General features: G+C 45.6%; 1 protein-coding gene across 1 annotated transcript; it reads right to left on the bottom strand.

Moving 5' to 3' along the window:
- Positions 1 to 6212: 6212 nt before the first annotated feature.
- NEK2 (NIMA related kinase 2) lies at positions 6213 to 19361 on the bottom strand. Its single transcript, XM_042925799.1, has 8 exons — positions 19144 to 19361; positions 17814 to 18031; positions 17042 to 17282; positions 14637 to 14719; positions 13783 to 13909; positions 12722 to 12938; positions 11143 to 11268; positions 6213 to 7074 (listed from the first exon to the last, which is right to left on the bottom strand). The coding sequence occupies exons 1-8, from the start codon at positions 19237 to 19239 to the stop codon at positions 6848 to 6850; spliced, it is 1335 nt and encodes a 444-aa protein (XP_042781733.1). The 5' UTR covers positions 19240 to 19361; the 3' UTR covers positions 6213 to 6847.
- Positions 19362 to 20232: the final 871 nt, after the last annotated feature.

Below are 20232 nucleotides of genomic sequence, written 5' to 3'. Positions count from 1 at the left end.
GCTTAGAAATCTTGCCTCCGTGCCTTGGACGTCACAAGCTGAATGGTGACTTCTTCTTGTCTCTCAGTGTACTTACTATAACGATCCTCATCCTCTGCAAGGTATGTTCCTCAGAAGCAGGGGTGGGGAAAATAAAGAGGCAAAGATACAGAACTGTGAAGAGAAAAACACACCGGTGTATTTCCAAAACGACTCTCCCAGTTCCAATAGCTCTTGCTGACTTGTGTGTGGGAGATGTCAGCAGTCTATGCAGAGGGAGGGAGACAGCACTCGGGCCTTGGTGTTGCATGTGCTGCAGACATGTCACTTAGGGGGGGTGCCCCTTGCACCATAGTGTCCTCTTTGTAAGGGTGGAAAGCAGAGCTGCTCTCACCGTAGCGTTCCACACCTCCTGGGCAAGCAGACACCTGCCTTTATCCTAGGGGCCTAGAGGGGTAACTAAGCACTTCCCCCTTTTTGCTTTGGCTGCTGGGAAGCTGGAAGTCAAATTTGTGGCCCAACAACGGGAAGTGTGTAGTTATGTATGACCCTCATGTGTGACTCATTCCTGCCTCCATTCTTCCTCCTTACTTTTAATACCTGCATTATATTAAAACCCATCTTTTCTCATAAGCCACTTTAAATCCTTTCTGAAGCCAGGAGGAAGAAATTCACAGGCAGCTACAGCTCTACGTACCTGACCACAACCTGCCCCGCCTCATCTTCACCAGAATCACAGACTCTTTTCTCCAGATGGGAAAACTGAAGCTCGGAGAGGATCAAGACACAAGTGGAAGGCAGGGCAGGGCTGACTGCCTACGTCAGGTGTCTTGGCTCTCTGTGTTCAGAGTCTGGCCCCCAGCAGGAAGCCCTTGGACATAGTTCTCTGTGCACGTGGCAGGTGGGCCAACACTGTGCAGAGAGGGAGCAGACGAGAGATGAGTGCTAGATTTGTACTGGGCCCTAGAACTCTCCACCAGGCATTATGGGGATTTGCCCAGCGGCCCATGCTGTTCGTGCCACATCCACTATTTCCCCAGTTAATTGACCATGAAGGTTCTTGAGGGCAGAGCTGCGGCCAGTGATCCTGTGCGTGGAGCAGGCGCGCGGCTTTGTGGGAGTGTATGTGTTCCATGGCGTGTGCCTGCCCCGCCCACAGGGCCCTCAGTTTGAGGCAGGGGCTGTGTCCCCCACACTGCAGGCACTCCGGGCAAGCTGGTGCCCTCAAAGACTCAAAGTAAGCCTGCCCTCCTAGGGCGAATTTGAGAAGAATGCAGAGGGTGACACGAGGCAGCTATTTAAGAACGAAGAGAATTTATAAGTGCCAACAAGAAAAAATGATTTTTAATTGAAAAAAAACAAACGGAAAAGCAGTATGTGTATTAAGATCCAATTTGTGTGTTTTATAATTTTTTTTTAACGTTTATTTATTTTTGAGACAGGGAGAGACAGAGCATGAATGGGGGAGGGGCAGAGAGAGAGGGAGACACAGAATCTGAAATGGGCTCCAGGCTCTGAGCTGTCAGCACAGAGCCCGACGCGGGGCTCGAACTCACGAACCACGAGATCGTGACCTGAGCTGAAGTCGGACGCTTAACCGACTGAGCCACCCAGACGCCCCCCAATTTGTGTGTTTTAAAAACACGTATTCAGGTTGCCTGGGTGGCTTAAACGGTCGAGCATCCGACTCTTGATTGCGGCTCAGGTGTCATGATCTCACGGGTTCGTGAGTTCGAGCCCCTCATCGGGCCCTGCACTGACAGTGCGGAGCTCGCTTGGGACTCTCTCTCTCTCTCTCTCCCTCTCTCTCTGCCCCTCCCCTGCTCACACATGCACTCTCTCTCTTTCTCTCTCTCAAAATAAATGGATACACTTCCAAAAAATGACTAAAATGACAAATTAAAAAAAAATACACATATTCAGATACATACCTGTAGACATACACACACACCACAGACCCTCATACACAGAGACGTTCCACCTCAATGCCACACACACACACACACACACACACACAGGAGGTCTAGAAGGAAACACCAAACACCAAATTGTTAACAGCTACTTCTGGAAAGAAAGAGAGAAAGTAAGGTTTGGGGTGATGGAGTTTTTACTGCTTAAATTTACTGCTTACACAGACTTTCATACTGTGAGAATTTTTACACTGATGTTATCACTTCATAATTTAAGGGAAGACTGATTTTTTTTTTTTTTTTCAACGTAAAGAATAAAGTCAGCCACGGTGAGCATTTCCTATGAATGTGCAACTAGGATTACGGAACACCTCATTGCATCAAAAGGGCCAGTGTGTTGCTTCAGAGAAAGTCTGAGCGGGTAGGAGGAGGGGATATTTGCTTCCTGGCTGGGTGGTCGTAGGGGGTCAAGAGATGGGCAGCCTTGGATGTCTGGGGTTTTAGCAGCTCAAGCAGAGTTGCTGTGGTTGTGGCAGGAGACATGCAGGAGGGAGCCTCCGGGAGATGAGCAAGGCTGCCCCTACCGGTCCCTCTGAATGTGCCGTGGAACCCAACCTTTTAGAAGTAGGAGGCAATGAGGCAGCTGCCCTGGGCTCCTCCATGAGGGTGGGGGAGGGGCAAAGTGAGCCAGGGTTTGGGGGAAGGCTGGCCTCACACACCCAGACTCTGTGAGCTGGTCATCAGCACCCACGTCAGTGTGGGAGGGCTGCGTTCATTCAGCCACCTAGTCACAATGAGCAATAATTCCCTCTTGTTGGGACTTATGAGTTCTCCTCATTCGTTTTTATTTTATTTTATTTAATCACTTTATTTTTTTTAATATATGAAATTTATTGTCAAATTGGTTTCCATACAACACCCAGTGCTCATCCCAAAAGGTGCCCTCTTCAATACCCATCACCCACCCTCCCCTCCCCCCCACCCCCCATCAACCCTCAGTTTGTTCTCAGTTTTTAAGAGTCTCTTATGTCCTCATTCATGTTTAAACAGCTGCCTTGTGTCACCTTTTACATTCGCCCTCAGTTCGTTGCAGGGGGCAGACTTACCTCAAGTGTTTGAGGGAACCAGCTTGCCTAGAGGAATGAGCTTTGTCCCGGAAGGAGGAGGGTCACCGGGAAACATAAAACACCTAAGGGGAGGACAATCCTGAATGCAGTGGTTCTGCAGAGGAAGCTGGGCAGTGCAAGTGTACTGGGGCATCTAGGCTGCGTTTTTGAGGCAATGGAGAGCCATAAGGTGAGAATGGAAGTTGCTGGGGGAAGGGGGTAAGGCAACTCGTCTAAAGCCATTTGGCCTGGGGTCCTACTGGGGTCACTTGAAAACCACATCTCAGCCTCCCTCCCCCAACACTAACCCATCTGTCCTAAGCGCACAGATCTGGAAGCCCACTGGACCCTAACCAGGCCAGCTCCACTCCCACCCTTCCTCGGTCATGAAAATGACTTGGGGAAAGCCACGGATTACGACCATCCACCCATCATCATGGGAAATTAGATGGTTTGGGAACAAAACCAGCTTTTTGCTGTCTTGTGCAGGCAGGCAGTGGAGGATTATAGCCAAGAGCATGAGCTTTGGAGTCAAAAACAAGTTCAGAAACTAGCTGTGGCTCTTCCCCGCTGTGATCTCTGAGCTTCAGTTTCCTCATGCGAAGTGTGACGCTCATGGTGCCTATTTCTCATGTGGTGTTGTGAGGACTGGACGCAATGATAGGAATAAAACATTTAACCAGCGCCTGCCGGGTAATCTCTCAGTAACAACCAATTGCAAAGGCTGGGACTTCTGGTCTAACAGGACCATGGCGCCACCTTGTGGTTCTATCTCAGAACTACTACTTAATCTCCCTCGGATCCAATGACCCTTTTTTCCAAAGCGTGTTGAGCAGGCTGGGCTTGGTAAAATTTATTACTTAAGTATGTAAAGTCTGTAATGGTGAGTATGGGATTGGTGTCCAGCAAAATATCTTGGGTCTTAGAAAGAGATGCTGGCGAAACATCACTTGGGAGGACTCCCCGCTCCCTGCCACCAGAGATGCCCCTTCTAATCTACCATCATCGCCCAAATACCCTTAGATGTTCCCAGCTGTAGAGGTGAACAGGAAGCAAGGTTTTATTAGCTTTAGAGAGGGAGCGGGGACACATCAGCCGGCTAAAACATCTGTGCTTAATTTCCGAGTGTCCCCCTATTTTCAAGTTCTGTCCTGTTGCAGTTCCCTCTTGTGCTCCCCTCTCCACCCCCACCCCCAGGTGTCCTTGCCTTCTCCCCCCACCTCCCTCAAACCTCACCTTTCCTTTTCTCCTCCAGCTCCCCCAAACCCTAACCTACCACAGCCTCCCCCTTTCCTTGAAAGGAATCTCCACGAGGGCAAGGACTTCAGTATTTCTTCATTGCTATATCTCCAGCACCTTAAACAGTGCCGGCTCATGGCAGGTGCCCCACAATTATTGGCTGAAGGAAGGAAAGCAGATGAAGGTGGAGTCTGAGGAGGGGAAAACTAGTCACTGATTTCAAAATGGAAAGACGATTTTTCTTGCCTCAGGTAGGAGAGGAGTTTCCTGAAGAAAGGGCTGTTTTCATGAGTGTGACCAGTGCAGACACACAGGCCCCACATGTAGCACGACCCGGTTTGCAGAAGGGCCCGGCACCTGGGGTTTGAAGCTCTGTGCTTGCAGCGCTTAATAACTGCGTCTTTGAATGGATGTTTTGTAAGTTGGGTCTGATGGGACAATAGCACATATGTGGGGGCTCAGAGCCTCAGTTCATGCAAGGTCCTGCCTCCCGCTTCCAGCTCCCCCACCCCTTGGTGCACCAGGCCCCATCCGGCTTCCCCTTCCTGCCTGTGCCCCATGACCACTGCCACACTCGGCTCCCAGAAAGGGTGTGCACACGGGCAAGGAAAAGGTCAGGATTGGGGGCCTGTGCCCTGAGGCATCTCAGGGCAGAGTATGGCAGCAGCTGCCCCCCATGCCTTTCTCTCTTCCTGGGCTGGCACCCCAAGGCATGGCTGGTGGGCAACCAGCTGGAGGCCTTGACAGGGGCGATCCAGGTACAAAGAAATCCCAGCTTGGAGGTGCAAAGATCCTTGGGAGTGACCTGTCTGCCATATGCTGGGGCGGTGGCCTGAGGGGGAGATGCCTGGCTGGACTGTAGGTAGGTCCAGAGGCTGGAGGGACAAAGAACTTGGCAAGCACCGGCCAGGGGTCCCCAGATGCCAGTGACAGGGATCTGTGTCTCTTATGCTCAGCTTGGGGCACCCTCCTGGATGAGCCACAGAATACAAATTACAGGTCAGTGATTCCACACATATGCAGAATGTGCTATTTGCATTTAAAACTGCCATGGCACAATATAAAAGAGGAGAATGAAAATTCACAATAGTTTAAAATTTTTTCTTTACTTAAAACATTAAGTAGCAAATCACACAATAAACAGAGAGACAGAGACCTTGGAAGGGAGGACAAGTCTTTTCCTGTACTTTTAATGGTACTTGTTTCCTGCTTTTTGAACAAAGAGCCCTACATTTCTATTTCGCACTGGGCCTACAAATTATACTTAACATGTTTATCAAAGTGGTCCTGCTGGGATTGATCTGTGGGGATACCACAAAGTCATGGATATCAGTTTCTGATTGTTTCGATAATATCATTTGTCTTTGATGGCACTGCATTATCAACTGTGTGATAAACCTGCAATAAAATAGCCAACAATACAGGAGCGGTTTCTTCCCATTTATTATTAACCCTTCATAATTCGGTCTTACTTCATTAAGCCGGAAAGAATAGCATCGCTAGGAAAACATCACATGCAAAATGTGGCAGGCACAGCAAACACTGCTAATTCATATTAGAAGTCAGACACGTTAAAAAAAAAAAAAAAAAAAAGATCCGTCAAAACTAAAATAAGTTTCCTTCCAGGGTGGGGTTTCAACAAGTTTTAGCCTAGATCAGATTTCTCAAGTGTGCACTACTGACATCTTGTGACGGGCACTGTCCTGTGCATCGTAGTCCCATTACATGCAGGCAGTCCCCGCCCCCCCCATGATCAGTCTCCAAACACTGCCAAATGTCCCCCGCGGGGGGCAGCGGAATCACCCCTCCTTAAGGACTGCCGGCTTAGACAGACTGATGAAATGGGGAGTAAAAGACCATCAGAGAGCAAAACCCGGTGAGCGTGAGACTGATGTTCTCTCCTCTTCTGCCAATGCCTGTGAATCATAAATACACAGACTCCCTCAACTAAGAGGTCAACAAATGCAAGAAACATAAATATAGGAAAACTAAAGAATTCTTTTATTTAGTGAGTCCCAGGTAGGTGAATGACAGCCAGCTCATACACTCTCAAATAGGATAAAAAGGAAGACTTCAGACATCACCGTGAAGAACTTCACCAAAGGTGACAGATGGGCACTGCAGACCAATGGGATACTTACAAGCAAGATGTCCCAGCAGTAGCGACCGATCTGTATCCAATTAGGTGTTCTAAGCTCAGAAACATGTACAACCTTGAATCTAGGCACGACTATCGCAAGCACAACACTCAGTAGTTCAAAGCTACCCCTAAGTACTTTTTTTTCCCTGACGTTATTTTCTCCCAACATTTAGAATGTAACGCTTCCCGTTCCAGTAGTAATCACACCCAGGATTAAAAGCCCAACCCACGAAGAAAATGTCATTCTTACTATGAAGTGTTCTTAAAAAAAAAAAAAAAAAAGAGAGAGAAATGAAAGGTGTGGGCATTTTGTACAATGGTTGCAGAAGAACCAGCAAGGCCTGGCTCACTGTACAAAATGGCACGGCTCACGGAACCAGGTGAGCAAAGCTACAGCAGTTGAGTATCAGTCTTTCGAGGGCAGGCAATGTTCAATACGGACACAGCTCTGTGTCTCTCTGCGAGGCTAGAGGCTAGCGCATGCCCAGAATCTGCCTGCTTTTCAGCTGGTAATTTTTTTCGATATCTGACAACGCTTGAGCGCGGAGCTGAGCAGCATGAAGCCTTTTCTTCAGGTCTTTGCACTTGGATTTGAAGGGGAGCAGACTCTCAGAATTCTCACTCCTCTTGACATTCTCTTTACTTTCCCCACTGAAATGAACTTTCTTCTTAATTATCGAGGATGGAAGATCAAAAAGTTCTTTAGAAAGAAAAAAAAAAGAGTAAGTTCAGCCTCTCCTTACTTAGCCGACTTCTCAAACACATTCTTTTTTTCTCTTTTTTGGATGTTTTACTTATTTTTCAGGGAGAGAGAGAGAGAAAATGCACCAGCACGAGTGGGGAGGGGCAGAGACAGAGAATCCCAAGCAGGCTCCACACAGTCAGTGCAGAGCCTGACACGGGGCTCGAACTCAGGAACCGTGAATCGTGACCTGAGCCGACATCAAGAGTTGGCTGCTTCACCGACTGAGCCACCCAGGTAGGTGCTCCCCAAAATATTTATTCAGTTCATATTTGCAATCTGGGGACCTGTGTTATTTTCTCTGGGATAGGGGGTGAGGGGCATGATGCTGGCAGAAATCAATCAACCTTTTAACCCACAGCATTGAAAAATAATCCTGAAATGTGCCAAGGAACATGTTTTATCCTCTTGACAATCAACTCTTAAGGTTAAATGCATTGGGGATTATGGGCCACAACCAAAAATTTGGAAATCAATGTGATTTATTTCTACCCTTGAAAACAAGTGCCATTCTACCTAGAACACATAACTTCCAGAAAAGTAAGAAGCAGAAGGTCTTTCTTACAGATGGCACCTATAGTTTGGGTTAAACATTCAAGAACACTCGTTTCAAAGCAGCTGAACGACCAGAAACTGGTTTCAAAAGGGACCTGAGCAAAGTCAGCATGGAAGAGATAAATATGTGAATTGTAGCTTTTACATGAAGAAAAATTTGCGTGAGGTGGCTACACTATTGGCTACTGACAGAACTATCTGGGGGTGGCGACTTGCAGTTTTGAATTCCAGAATCTTCTTATTTTTCCTTTGTGTTCGTTTAAAGGAAATACGTTCAAATATTTACTGAGCTCACTGTACAGGCCATCGTGGACTAAAGGCCCCATTCCGGTAGGGGGAGGCGGACCACAAACAAGTAAACTAGCACGTGTGAGGAGTATCTGAGGTGATATGTGGGGGAAAAGTAACACTGGAAAGGGAGACAGAAGTGCTGGGGGATCAAAGCTGCAGAGTAAGGGGACTTTTGAGCAGAGACAAGGAAGAAGCCAGGTGGCTCTCTGGAGGAAGATGTTCTAGGTGGAACAAATGGGAAGGCCCTGGGGTAGGGGCTGGGTGCACAGAGAAATGCTACCTTCCAGTTGTCCTGGCACCTCCTATTTCTTTTTTTTTTTTTTAATTTTTTTTTTTTTTAACGTTTATTTATTTTTGAGACAGAGAGAGACAGAGCATGAACAGGGGAGGGGCAGAGAGAGAGGGAGACACAGAATCTGAAACAGGCTCCAGGCTCTGAGTGGTCAGCACAGAGCCCGATGCGGGGCTGGAACTCACAGACCATGAGATCGTGACCTGACCCGAAGTCAGACGATTAACCTACCGAGCCACCCAGGCGCCCCTGGGACCTCCTATTTCATAGTGTTCCTGCTGCAAAGCAAACCTGATTGCTTTTACACTTAACTCCGCTGTTTGAAAGATATCCACCCTTATGGTCACCAATACCTATACATTCACAAGCCAACCATTTACACGGTAAATCCTATTGATGGGATAGTTCTCTAAGAAAGAAGTGTTTAGAGAAAGAATTAGTATTTCCCAAAGTTAGCATTTCATTAAATAGACCAAGAGCTTTTAAAGAGAGGCTGCTGCTTACTGTGATGAGTTTGATGCTTTACATCTTCCTCCACAGGAATTTTCTAGCCCGAGGGTGGGGAGAGGATACTTCCAGCCATCCTGAGTGCCCAGGGCACCGCTTCCTCCTGCTTTGTTTATTTTATGACTCTGATAGGCTCGGTGCTTTTGGCGCTTTCAGTGCTCAGAGCCATAAAGTACCTCCTAGCCCCAAGGGGACACTTGATTCCTAAAGCTCACTGTAATGTAAGTATTTGCCACGATGTGCAACAAGGTGGATCCCGACTATTTATACATCCTGCACTGAAATGCATCATCCTGCTTGAGCTCTCTTCTGCCTTTGTTCAGACTCTCAGGGCAAGATGTAAATCAAGTCCTTCCCTGGAGGAGACGACCCAGCAGGGCCTTCCGTAACTCTGGACAACAGGTTTGATGCATGAAACTCACCCAGATGAACACTTCTCCTCACTCTACCACATTGATTACAATTTCAGCCTACTTTGTCTTGGCGGGGGGGGGGGGGGGGGGGGGGGGGGGAGGTGCATAAAGAGAAAAGCTGGAATAAATATTATAAAAATACTGAAATAATAGGTAGCAATAGTGAGAAAAAAGAAGTTATTTCAAAAGAGATGAAGCCTAAATTTTATATAATTCTTGTTTCATTTACTTCCATCACTCACCACTATAATATTATAACCATCAAACTCACTTAGTTTTGTCTGTTCCATTTACAAAATGCTATCATGCTCACTGAAGTGACAAGATTCTCTCTCAATTTATTCCAGGTGGAAATGACAGCCCTCACAAACTCTGTCCTACATGGTAGGAGGGAGCCATAAGAACTCTGCCTAAGTTTCACTGGAAAATTCAGTTACTCAATTTTTAAAACAAACAAAACACTTAAAAAAAATAATTTATGTCACATAGAAATTTAGAGAAAAGAGGTTTAACGCTTTGCACTTTCCATAATCTTAAAGAGTAGGGTATGGGGTGCCTGGGTGGCCTCGTCGGTTAAGCGTCCGACTTCGGCTCAGGTCATGATCTCACGGTCTGTGAGTTCGAGCCCCAAGTCGGGCTCTGTGCTGACAGCTCAGACCCTGGAGCCTGCTTCGGATTCTGTGTCTGCCCCTCCCCTGCTCATGTTCTGTCTCTGTCTCAAAAATAAATAAAAACATTTAAAAAAAAATTTTTTTTTAAAAAGTAGGGTAAATAAGACGTAGGGTTTCTGTGAAATGGAGAAGGCCCATTAGACTGGCTCGCTGATATACCCACCAACCACTTCTCACTGGAGCACAGCGACAGGCCAGGGCCCACGAAGGCAGGGCCCTGGGAAGGCTAACTGTCTACAAACCGTCTACTCTGAATAACAAGGGAAACACAAAGAGCATAGGTAGATATCAACCAACTGAATTTTCACAAATACAGGTTTCAATTTTTTTAATGTTCATTTATTTATTTATTTTTAGACAAAGAGCGAGAGGAGGAGGGGCAGAGAGAGGGAATCCCAAGGAGGCTCTGCGTTGTCAGCGCAGAGCCCAACACGGGGCTCAATCTCACAAACTGTGAGATCATGACCTGAGCCAGAATCAAGAGTTATACGCTTAACCAACCGAGCCATCCAGGTGCCCCAAATACATGTTTCAATTTGCAGGGGTCTTAGCAAAGACCCAAAAATGATGGCCTATTCTACAGTTAGTTTATCACACCTTTTAAGCTATACTTTTTTTTTTTTTTTTTTTTTTTAATTTTGAGAGAGTGGGAAAGAAGGAGAGCACAAATGGGGGAGAAGCGGTGGGGGGTGGGGACAGGGAGAGAGAGAGAGAGAGAGAGGGAGAGAGGATCCCAAGCAGGCTCCACGCTGTCAGTTAGAGCCTGACGTGGGGCTCAAACTCCCAAACTATGAGATCATGACCTGAGCCAAAATCAAGAGTCAATGCTTAACCAACTGAGCCACCTAGGTGCCCCTAAGCCATACTTTCTATGAAAGATGTGGCACATATTATCTGCTCATGTGGCAAGCGTAAAATGCTAGGATTTTTGCTTGAAAATGAAGAGAAATGTGTAGTAATTTTGGTAATATACCAAAAGAAAAATCTGAAATGCACATTTTTTTAAGTGTCCTAGCTTTAAAACCTAAGTAGGAAAAAAACTAAACATGTAGTTTCATGAGGTAAATAAAATTGAAGATGAAATCATTATGGCTCACTGCCTCAAGTCTATGAACCCATTAAGTAAATCGTTGCTGTAACAAAATTATTTCTATTAAGATGCATATATTCAATGAACTCCATCTTAAAATACAAGACTTCGTAAATTAAAAGGGCTATCAAAGCCCCACGGCAGCGACACCGGTGCCATTTCTTCATCTGTGGTGGCAGCTTCTGTTTGCGGAGCGAATTCTCATACCTGGACCCCCCGCCAGACACAGCAACTTCTGCTCCTTCAGCAGGCTGTAATTCTTCAACAGACTCTCTGCCCTGGCCAGCTTGTCCTCTGCCAGTCTCTCACGGACACAAAGCTCACGTTCCTTCTCTTTAAAAAGGCAATGGAACAAGAAAGATATTAACAAGTGGCTATGGGTTTAAGACGGTTCACATTTGGTAAGCCTACCACTTTTCCTCATCATGCAGCCTAGCACGCCTGACCAGCAGTGCAAAAGGTTCCGTACCATAAACCTGGTCAACCTATTGCTAGGTTTTGATTCAGCATTTTAGTATGTTGTGTGTTGTCTTAGGTTTTCTCGTAAGGACTGGTTTAAGCACAAATACAAGGTCAGCATCAACTTTTGGTCATGTTGTCTGAGAGGAACTCATTTGGGAAAATAAACAACGAAAGCCATCTCTGCTCTGCACTGAAAACAGGCAATAGTCCACTTTCCGGGCTTTGCCTAGCCTCACAGAACAAACCCTCCTTCTTCTGGGTCAATGAGAGCACCCAAATAGAAGCAGAAATAAACCACAACTCGGGAGGTACTTCTTTAGATCAGTAACAAAGGCTATTTTTTTAATTCATGGCCCAGAATTCAGAAAGTTCAGACTTCAGTTGCTCTATGAAACCACAAAACATTGGGAAAGGTTTTAATGAAAGTTTTGTTTTACAAATTCTTTTGACAAAAGCATCAAAAAAAGGTTTCTGGGTAAGCGCAGGTTCTACTCCTCCAGAAAGCAGAGCTCACAGCACTAAACAATTATCATCAGGAAGTAAAAACATGAATGCATGTATGGGATGCCTTGTACGTTCATTTAAATAGAACGCTATCTCTCGGCTGCATGTGCATAAAGCCACAGAAGCAAAATCAAGTGAGCCGTGAGGGTGACGGGAGACGGTCATGACTCCATCTCCTGGCCCTTGACATTAACATGAAGAGCCTCGCTGCTGTTGCTACTTTGCTTAATCTACATCCTGGGTAGCAGGTCTTACTTTGGTGAAGTAGACAGACTTTCGGCATCAAAAACTAATTAGTACCTAATCAGTTACTACTCAAGACTAAGACTTACAGACCTAGAACATCTTTACCCACATGCTTTAATGAATTGCCCAAACATATCTAGTCCCACATGCAATAGAGTTTTACATCTGGGCTGTACTGGGCCAGCCATATCAGAAGTTAGAAGCGATGGTTTTTATTATGGAAGGCAGCAAATGCTTAAACCCTCTTTTCCGATGGAAACAATGTAGGGTATAAATATATTAAAGAAGAGAAAGAAAAAGTAGCTCCACAGTAACATATAATGGCTACTGCGTCAGGGTCATCACAGTTAGTGACCGACACTATAAGAGCACTCGATCTGAAAGAAAGAGGCTCAACGGGGAAGTGCCGGCAAGCTTCATTTACTATTTTCCAATACGTATTTCGGTGTCTCAAGGATTTATCAGAATGCTCTGATAGAACATCGACGTATCAAATACTCTGTTCAGAGAGATTTCACACACATCAGAACAGCCCTCTGTGACGCTCCCTTGCTTTGCCCCCATTCAGACTTACGCTCCAGCCTTTCTTCTCGTGCTTTGAGGGCTCGCTCCCGCTCCTGTAACTGTATTTCCTTTAGTTTCAGCTCTCCCGAGACAGGGCTGGAATCCTGTAACTTCTCCGGTTCCAACCGCCGCCCTCTTCTCTCAGGATTTCTTCTTTGCTCTTCTGCAACTAAGTCTGCTATCAAAGGATTCTCAAGAATTTCTTCAACAGAAGGTCGATGGTAATCCTGGGGGGAACAATGTTCAGTGTTGCAGTCAGATTTCATAACAGAATACTCATCCGAAAAGCGCAGGTACGTTAAAAACAGCATACATTTCTAAGACAAAAGAAAGGGCTTTATGGATGGGTCTTAAACACCTAGAAAGGTGAAGTTCACTAGTGGCTTTAACCCATGAGGTTCTGGGTCCACAAGGTAATGTAGACGTTAACTAACCTTTGTTCCCCCTTAACCTTTCAATCCCTGAGCTGGTGCTTGGTGGCATGCCAGGGCTGCTTTAGGGCAAGTGCTGCCCTTGTATCTCAAAACTACTTTAAGCAAGACCCTCCCTTACCAACCTTCAGTCCTATTTATTTCACCATTTTCCTTCTTTGTAATTCTACAGCATTTAACTCCTACTCTCACATCAACCTGACCCTAGGACATCTTCCTCCCCATCCCAGGACCAGGTCTTTTCCACACAATCTCTTTATTTATTTCCCCTCCCCCACTCCATCTCTGGTCTCTAATCTCTCGGCTGGAGCGAGAGGCTGGGTAATGAAGTTTGATTTGTGGCCCCTTCCCTTACCACCTGCCGCTTTGAGGTAGGCCAAGGGAACTGAGGATTTGGAGCTTTTCTGCAATCCTGTTTTACTAGCCACCATCTGTTAGTGTGGCAGAGAGAGGGAGGAGGCACGAAGAAAGCACAGAAGGTAGGCCAGCAAGGATGTACAACTTGCCAAATTTACATGTTTTCACTTCCCTTAACAGAGTAGATTTAGCTGAGGAACTATAGCTAATGCTTCTTCAGTCACACTGCTTCAAGAGAGAAATTGAGAGACAGAAGTAGACAATGTAATCTTACACTCTTTACCTTTAAATTTAACATCCTTGTAATAATGTCATTCAATTCATCAGAGTAACGATATGGAATTCGCCTGAATTTGCCTTCTCTAATCTTCCCAGCTAGTTCTTTCTGGTTGAAAGCTGTAAACGGAGGCCTGGGGAAAATTTTTTTTAATGTAGAAATGAAAATATATAATAGGAGCCAAATCAAAAGCACAGTTTAAGCTGCAGTTTGTGTTCATGTTTCTTCTGGGATTGTCATCCCTAGCTAAGCTGCCCACCCTTGGCATTACTGACATTCAGGGTCACATGATGTTTGTTAGGGAGGCTGTCCTGTGCATGTGGTATGTTTCGTAGCATTGCTGGCCTCTATTCACGAGATGCCGGAGCTCTCCCTAGCTGTGACACCCGAAAATGCCTCCAGATGTTGTCAAATGTCCCCTGGAGGACAAAACTGTTTCCTGCTCCCTGGCTGAGAACCACTGCTCTACAGAATAGTTTAGGAGGAAACAAAGAGGAGGCAAAGAAAAAAAAATGGCAAAGAATGGGAGCTGTTTTTAGTTCTCCAGATTCCCAGGCCTCTCCCCTGGATTTTTGTTTCATTTCTTCCACAAGCCTGGACGATGTACTCTCCCTTGAGCTAAGTATCAGTCTAGCAAGGGAACCATCTTTCCAGGTTAAAAGCATGAACCAGCCTCAGGGGTTGTATTATTAATTTGCAAATAATTTTTTTAACCCGTCCATCTATGTTAATTTTAACCCAACATATGATTCTTTCAGGCTCAAATACGCATGGATGCTCAAAAAGCTGAACCCAGTGAAAGGGGACAAACCTCTGTGAGTATAAACTTCAGACCAGAAGGCTGTTTTCCTCACACTTACATTAATGCACACAATTCATACAGCAAACAACCCAGCGACCAGATGTCCGATTTCTCATTGTAGGACATGCGATTCATCTGCTCCTAAAGGGGGAAAAAAGGGTAAAAGTGTAGGAGTGAAAAGTTTATTTTGTTTTAAAACTTACAAAATAACCTGAAACAAAAATGGAACCTTAACATTTGGTAATATTGCCCTGGAGAAGAAAAAAGGAAAAAAAAGGAAAACATTTTCTATCTGTACAAAAATATCAGATTCAAAAGACAGATCCAGGGGCGCCTGGGTGGCGCAGTCGGTTAAGCGTCCGACTTCAGCCAGATCACGATCTCGCGGTCCGTGAGTTCGAGCCCCGCGTCGGGCTCTGGGCTGACGGCTCGGAGCCTGGAGCCTGTTTCCGATTCTGTGTCTCCCTCTCTCTCTGTCCCTCCCCCGTTCATGCTCTGTCTCTCTCTGTCCCAAAAATAAAAAAATAAACGTTGAAAAAAAAAAAAAAAAATTTCAAAAGACAGATCCAGTTTATGTCAGATCTTATACCACAGTAAAAAAGATGGTACTTTACATTTTATCTTCAAATTTATAATGGAAAAAAGGCAACGATCTTATCCTAATATACTTTATCGCATATAATTCATTCACTTCATTTCACTCACATTCATTTCACTTTCACATTCATTTCACTCACAAATGTTATTGTGTTACAATAGAGCAGGTGCTGATAATTCAAAGGTGAATATGAGACCTCTACCCTCAAGGCATGCATAATGTAGCAACTCCATTTTGAAAGAACCAGAGCAAAAAATAAAATAAAATGACATAAAAACCCAGAGAAAATTTCAGAATAACCAAAACATACATCTGGTGCACATGTAAATGTATATAGACATAAATGGCTAATTGAATTATCCATTTATGTATTTTTCTCTTAGTCCACAGTATAAATCACAGTATTAACTAGTATTCTCATTTCCTATTTTAAGTATTTTCCTTTCTTCCACACTTACAGTATTAGTCTACCATAGTTCTTATTGTCAACAATGGGCACAGAAGTAGTACCAAAACCTTCAGGAAGCTTCTTGGTGTTCTAAACTCCAACAGGTGAGTCTGATACCACTTCCTGACAATCAATGCCTTAGGGAAGGCTGAACCGATCTAATTACAAGGGCAGGAGGGAAAAGGAACAAAAGAATTACACAGGTTTCAAATTTTCCAAGAACCACTTTTGGGTAATTTTCCTTTATGTTAAAGGCTTTCTATTTAGAATCTGATCCAGTGCGAAAACGACACTGTTCTGGCAATGTCTAATCTTAGTCAAAAACAACACATTAGTGATAGCACTTACTGCTTCAAGCTTTTATTTTTTTTTAAATATTTTTTTTAATTTTTTTTTTAATGTTTATTTATTTTTGAGACAGAGAGACAGAGCATGAACAGGGGAGGGGCAGAGAGAGAGGGAGACACAGAATTGGAAGCAGGCTCCAGGCTCCGGGCCATCAGCCCAGAGCTCGACACGGGGCTCGAACTCACGGACCGCGAGATCGTGACCTGAGCTGAAGTCGGACGCTTAACCGACTGAGCCACCCAGGCGCCCCAGTGCTTCAAGCTTTTAACAGCCATCAGGTAATATCTATCTAGAGTCATAAACAGTTCATACCCTTTGACCTAGTTCATACCCTTCTGAGAGCTACATGCCAAGGAAATAACCAAAAAGGAAGAATGAATAATGCATTCAAAGATGTGCAGAGCAGTGCTCCTTAGAATGGTAAGAAATTCTGGAAACAAAATATCTAGCAACAGAGAGAACAGATAAGTAAAGTGGGTCCGCTGCAGCTCCACTGTAGGAAAAGGCAACAACAACAACAAAAACACAAGTACAAGAAACTAACACTGTAAAAACACATTATCTGAAGTAAGCCCTGAATCTCCATACACAAGAATCACCTAGAGAGTCTACTGAAAGGCAATGTTCAAAATGAAAAGTGGAAGGGAAAACAAAAGCGCAGAGTGCAAGAACTGTTCCAGACACCCAGAGATCCAGATGGATCCGGATCCACTGGATCTGGGTTTGGGGCCCAGGGCTCTGCGTCTTGAACAAACACTCTAAATGAGTCCAAGGTGTTATACAGGGCCCATGTTGCTTTTGAGAACAGAGACAAAACCTATCTCATCTTCGTAATCCCAGAACTTGGCACATGGTAGCCATTCAATAAAAGCTTCACTTTAATTGTTGATATGGAGGAGTTTAAGAGTCTGGTGGTCCATTTGGAAAAAATATAAATTCCAAATGAACAGTATTCATTCCTCACTATTGTATATTACTAAGCAAACAAATAAACAAAACCCTCAATTTCCCTCCACTGAATGCTTAGCGTTAGGATGTTTAAAAAGTATCTAAGTTCTGAAATACTCACAGGAGACATATAATACGGTGTGCCAACAAATGTTTTTGCAAAACTCGTATCATGGTTTAATATTCTAGCTAGCCCAAAGTCTCCAAGCTTAACGTTTTGCTTGCCATCCAGGAAAACATTGGCTGGTTTCAGATCCCGATGCAGCACGGTATGACCACTGTCGCTTCGTCTGTGACATTCCTTTAGGGCCAACGTCAACTGAGTCATCACTCGAAGAACAAATTCTTCATCTAAGTATTGTCTGAAACCAAAGCAGTTACACAGCATATGACTTCTGAATAAGAACACTAAAAAGATGGGATAATGTGAAGTATCTAGTTTTCAGAGTGTACAACTAGGGAAATAAATTATTTTCAAGATAAGGTATGGGTGTTGATTCTAAAGTGCTGTGGACTCACAGAACAAATACAAGAACAGTCTTCCACATAACTAACTACTTCATCCCCAATCCTAAACTAGGATGCTTAACAGAAATGAAACTTGGCCCATTTTCAGCTTACATTTAAAAGATGAATTTACCGGGGCGCCTGGGTGGCTCAGTCGGTTAAGCATCCGACTTCGGCTCAGGTCATGATCTCACGGTCCGTGGGTTCGAGCCCCGCGTCGGGCTCTGTGCTGACAGCTCAGAGCCTGGAGCCTGCTTCGGATTCTGTGTCTCCCTCTCTCTCTGACCATCCCCCGTTCATTGCTCTGTCTCTCTCTGTCTCTCTCTGTCTCCAAAATAAATAAAACATTAAAAAATAAAATAAAATAAAATAAAAGATGAATTTACCTTTCCTTGGTTCCCTTTGTAATTACGCTAGCCAGGTCCCCTCCTTCGCAATATTCCATTACAATGTACAGTGTGGTGTTGGTTCGGTCAATAATTCGATCATAGTAACGGACAATGTTCGGATGTTTCAGTTCACGGAGTAAATTCACTTCAGAAACAAGCATCTGTTTCTCAGCTTCTGTCATGGAGCCATAGTCAAGTTCTTTCCAAACTAGTATCTGAAGTAAGAATTTCCAAGGTATGAATGAACTCATTACATACTCAAAGACAAAGAATGAACGTTCCAAAATTTTAAACTTTTAAAAGTTACTTCTCTCAGGGGCGCCTGGATGGTTCAGTCGGTTAAGTGTCTGACTTTGGCTCAGGTCATGATCTCACGGTTCATGAGTTTGAGCTGTGCATCGGGCTCTGTGCTGACAGCTCAGAGCCTGGAGCCTGCTTCGGATTCTGTGTCTCCCTCATTCTCTGCCCCTCCCCGGCTAGTGCACTGTCTCTGTCCCTCAATAATAAATAAACATTAAAAAAATTTTTTTTAAGTTACTTCTCTATTAAATAGATCACCACTGTCATTACCATCTAATTTAGTTCAATGAACTTAAGAAACCCGAGTTCATTTCCATAATCTTCCCCTAGTTTTCAAGGGGTAAATGATGCCATGGGAGAGAGGTGGAGTCACATTAGGCCTCCTCCAACCCCCTACCCTCAGTTGCTTTGTGGCACGGTAGCAAAAGGTACTTGGGTCAAAGCTGGAGCAGAGGCAAAGTCCCTGACCATTCCCACTGTCCAACCGGTCAAAGTTTTCCAGGGTGAGAGCCCTTAGTAAAGATCCTTCCGTCAGCAGCCAGGCAGTTTCCTCTCCATTGTTTCCTCCTGTATAAGGTCTACCTACACACACTGGAAAATAACAATCCAATAATCCAAGTAATGGATATTTTAAGTGAGCTCTGACTGCAAGACAAAAAGCTCCAGGTTCTGGGGGTCCTGCCTCTTTCCCACGTCCGAGAGGGATACTCTTCTCTGAATAGAACTCAAGACTCAGCCACCTGTCACTAAAGGGAGGCCCTTAGCAAGTCAAAGCAGGAAAGAGGGACAGGGAAGAGAAAGAAAAAAGTAGAGATACATAGATACATCTCAAAACACGCAGGGTCCCAGCCCTTGAGCGAGCCAGGACAGACACAGACCTGGAAGAGATGGCCTCTTCCAGGCACCCCGCCCTGGAGACCCACAGCCCCAGGCCTCTCGCTCTCCCGCCACCCGGGGGCCAAGGGCGCTCGCCGCGGGCGGGTGCGACCGCAGCAGGGGCGGAAACAGGGAGGCTGCCCGCGCTCACCTTGCCGTCGCTCTTCCTCCGGATCTTCTGGCAGCGGCCGTAGGAGCCCGCGCCAATGGTGTACAGCACCTCGTAGTCCTCCGCCCGACTTGGCATGGCCGGGCCCCCCGGACGTTTCCCGCTGGTCTCCCGCAGATCTCTCCGCCGACTCGGAGACCTGTCCTAGCCACACTACCTATCTGGCCACTCCAGTCTCCAGCCCGGTTTAACCGACGCGGGCCCCGGCCTGGCAGCCTATTGGCCCACGGTGAGGCCGCTTCGCCTCTCTGATTGGCTAAAAGAACACAACAACCTAGGCATCTTGGGAAAAGCGTTTCGCTAGGCAACCGTTGTCCGCCTCGGTGTCCGCGTCCGCCGCTATCCCCCTTCTAGGGAAAAAGGGGCGGAGCTAAACCGAAGGCGGGCAGGGGTGGAAAGCGGGTGTGGGCGGATCTCCGCACCTCTGTCCTTCCAGCGGAGCTCGCCCAAGTAATCGAAGTCCGGAGACGTCTTCTTGGACTTCTTTGCACGCTGCTGCCACCAGCTGCCTTCTGATCTTTGCACCCTGACCCCTCACACTACCCACTCTTCTGTGCACATGCCCTTCTCTTAGGTTCCTGAACCCTGAGCCTAGGCGGGGTCACACGGAAGACTTCGAGGAGCTGAGAACCGAGATGAAAAGTACAGAACCACCCCGAAGGGTGCGCGAACCGGGGCAGGCTATGGTTGGGGACTGTGCCAGCCACTATGCGTGTGTTGTCTCGTCCATTCCTCAACACAAACCTATAATGCAGGAATTCGTGTTGTTTCCCATGAGGAAAGGAAAGCACAGAAAAGTTAGATTATCTCTTTTAGGCCTAACGGTCGGGAACAGAAGAATCAATTTAAAAACAGTGGATACTCATAGAGATGATTTAAAGCTTACACATGACTTTAGGGTGTAACCATCATTAGAGAGACTACCTTTTTGAACACCAAATTTAGAGTCCTGTTTAACAAGCACAGGGTGTGTGCAAAACCTCAGGATGTGTGCAAAACCTCAATATAGAATACGGAAGTCCTGAAATACCCAGGAGAATATGGTGGCTCTGAGGCAGAGCTAGTTGAGTT

This window comes from Panthera leo, chromosome F3 (genome assembly GCF_018350215.1).
Source record: "Panthera leo isolate Ple1 chromosome F3, P.leo_Ple1_pat1.1, whole genome shotgun sequence".
Classification (NCBI taxonomy): Eukaryota; Metazoa; Chordata; class Mammalia; order Carnivora; family Felidae; genus Panthera; species Panthera leo.
Note: the sequence above shows the minus strand (reverse complement) of the source record. Positions and strands in the feature narration are given on the sequence as shown.

What these genes read in the sequence shown, in the direction of transcription:
- NEK2 (XM_042925799.1), bottom strand. Translation starts at nt 19,239, where the DNA reads ATGCCAAGTCGGGCGGAGGACTACGAGGTGCTGTACACCATTGGCGCG. An exon ending in CAAGGATGTTAAATTTAAAG is followed by an intron (nt 12,939 to 13,782) that starts GTAAAGAGTGTA and finishes TGTTCCCCCCAG; the next exon opens with GATTACCATCGACCTTCTGT. An exon ending in GTGTCTGGCGGGGGGTCCAG is followed by an intron (nt 7,075 to 11,142) that starts GTATGAGAATTC and finishes TTCTTTCTAAAG; the next exon opens with AACTTTTTGATCTTCCATCC.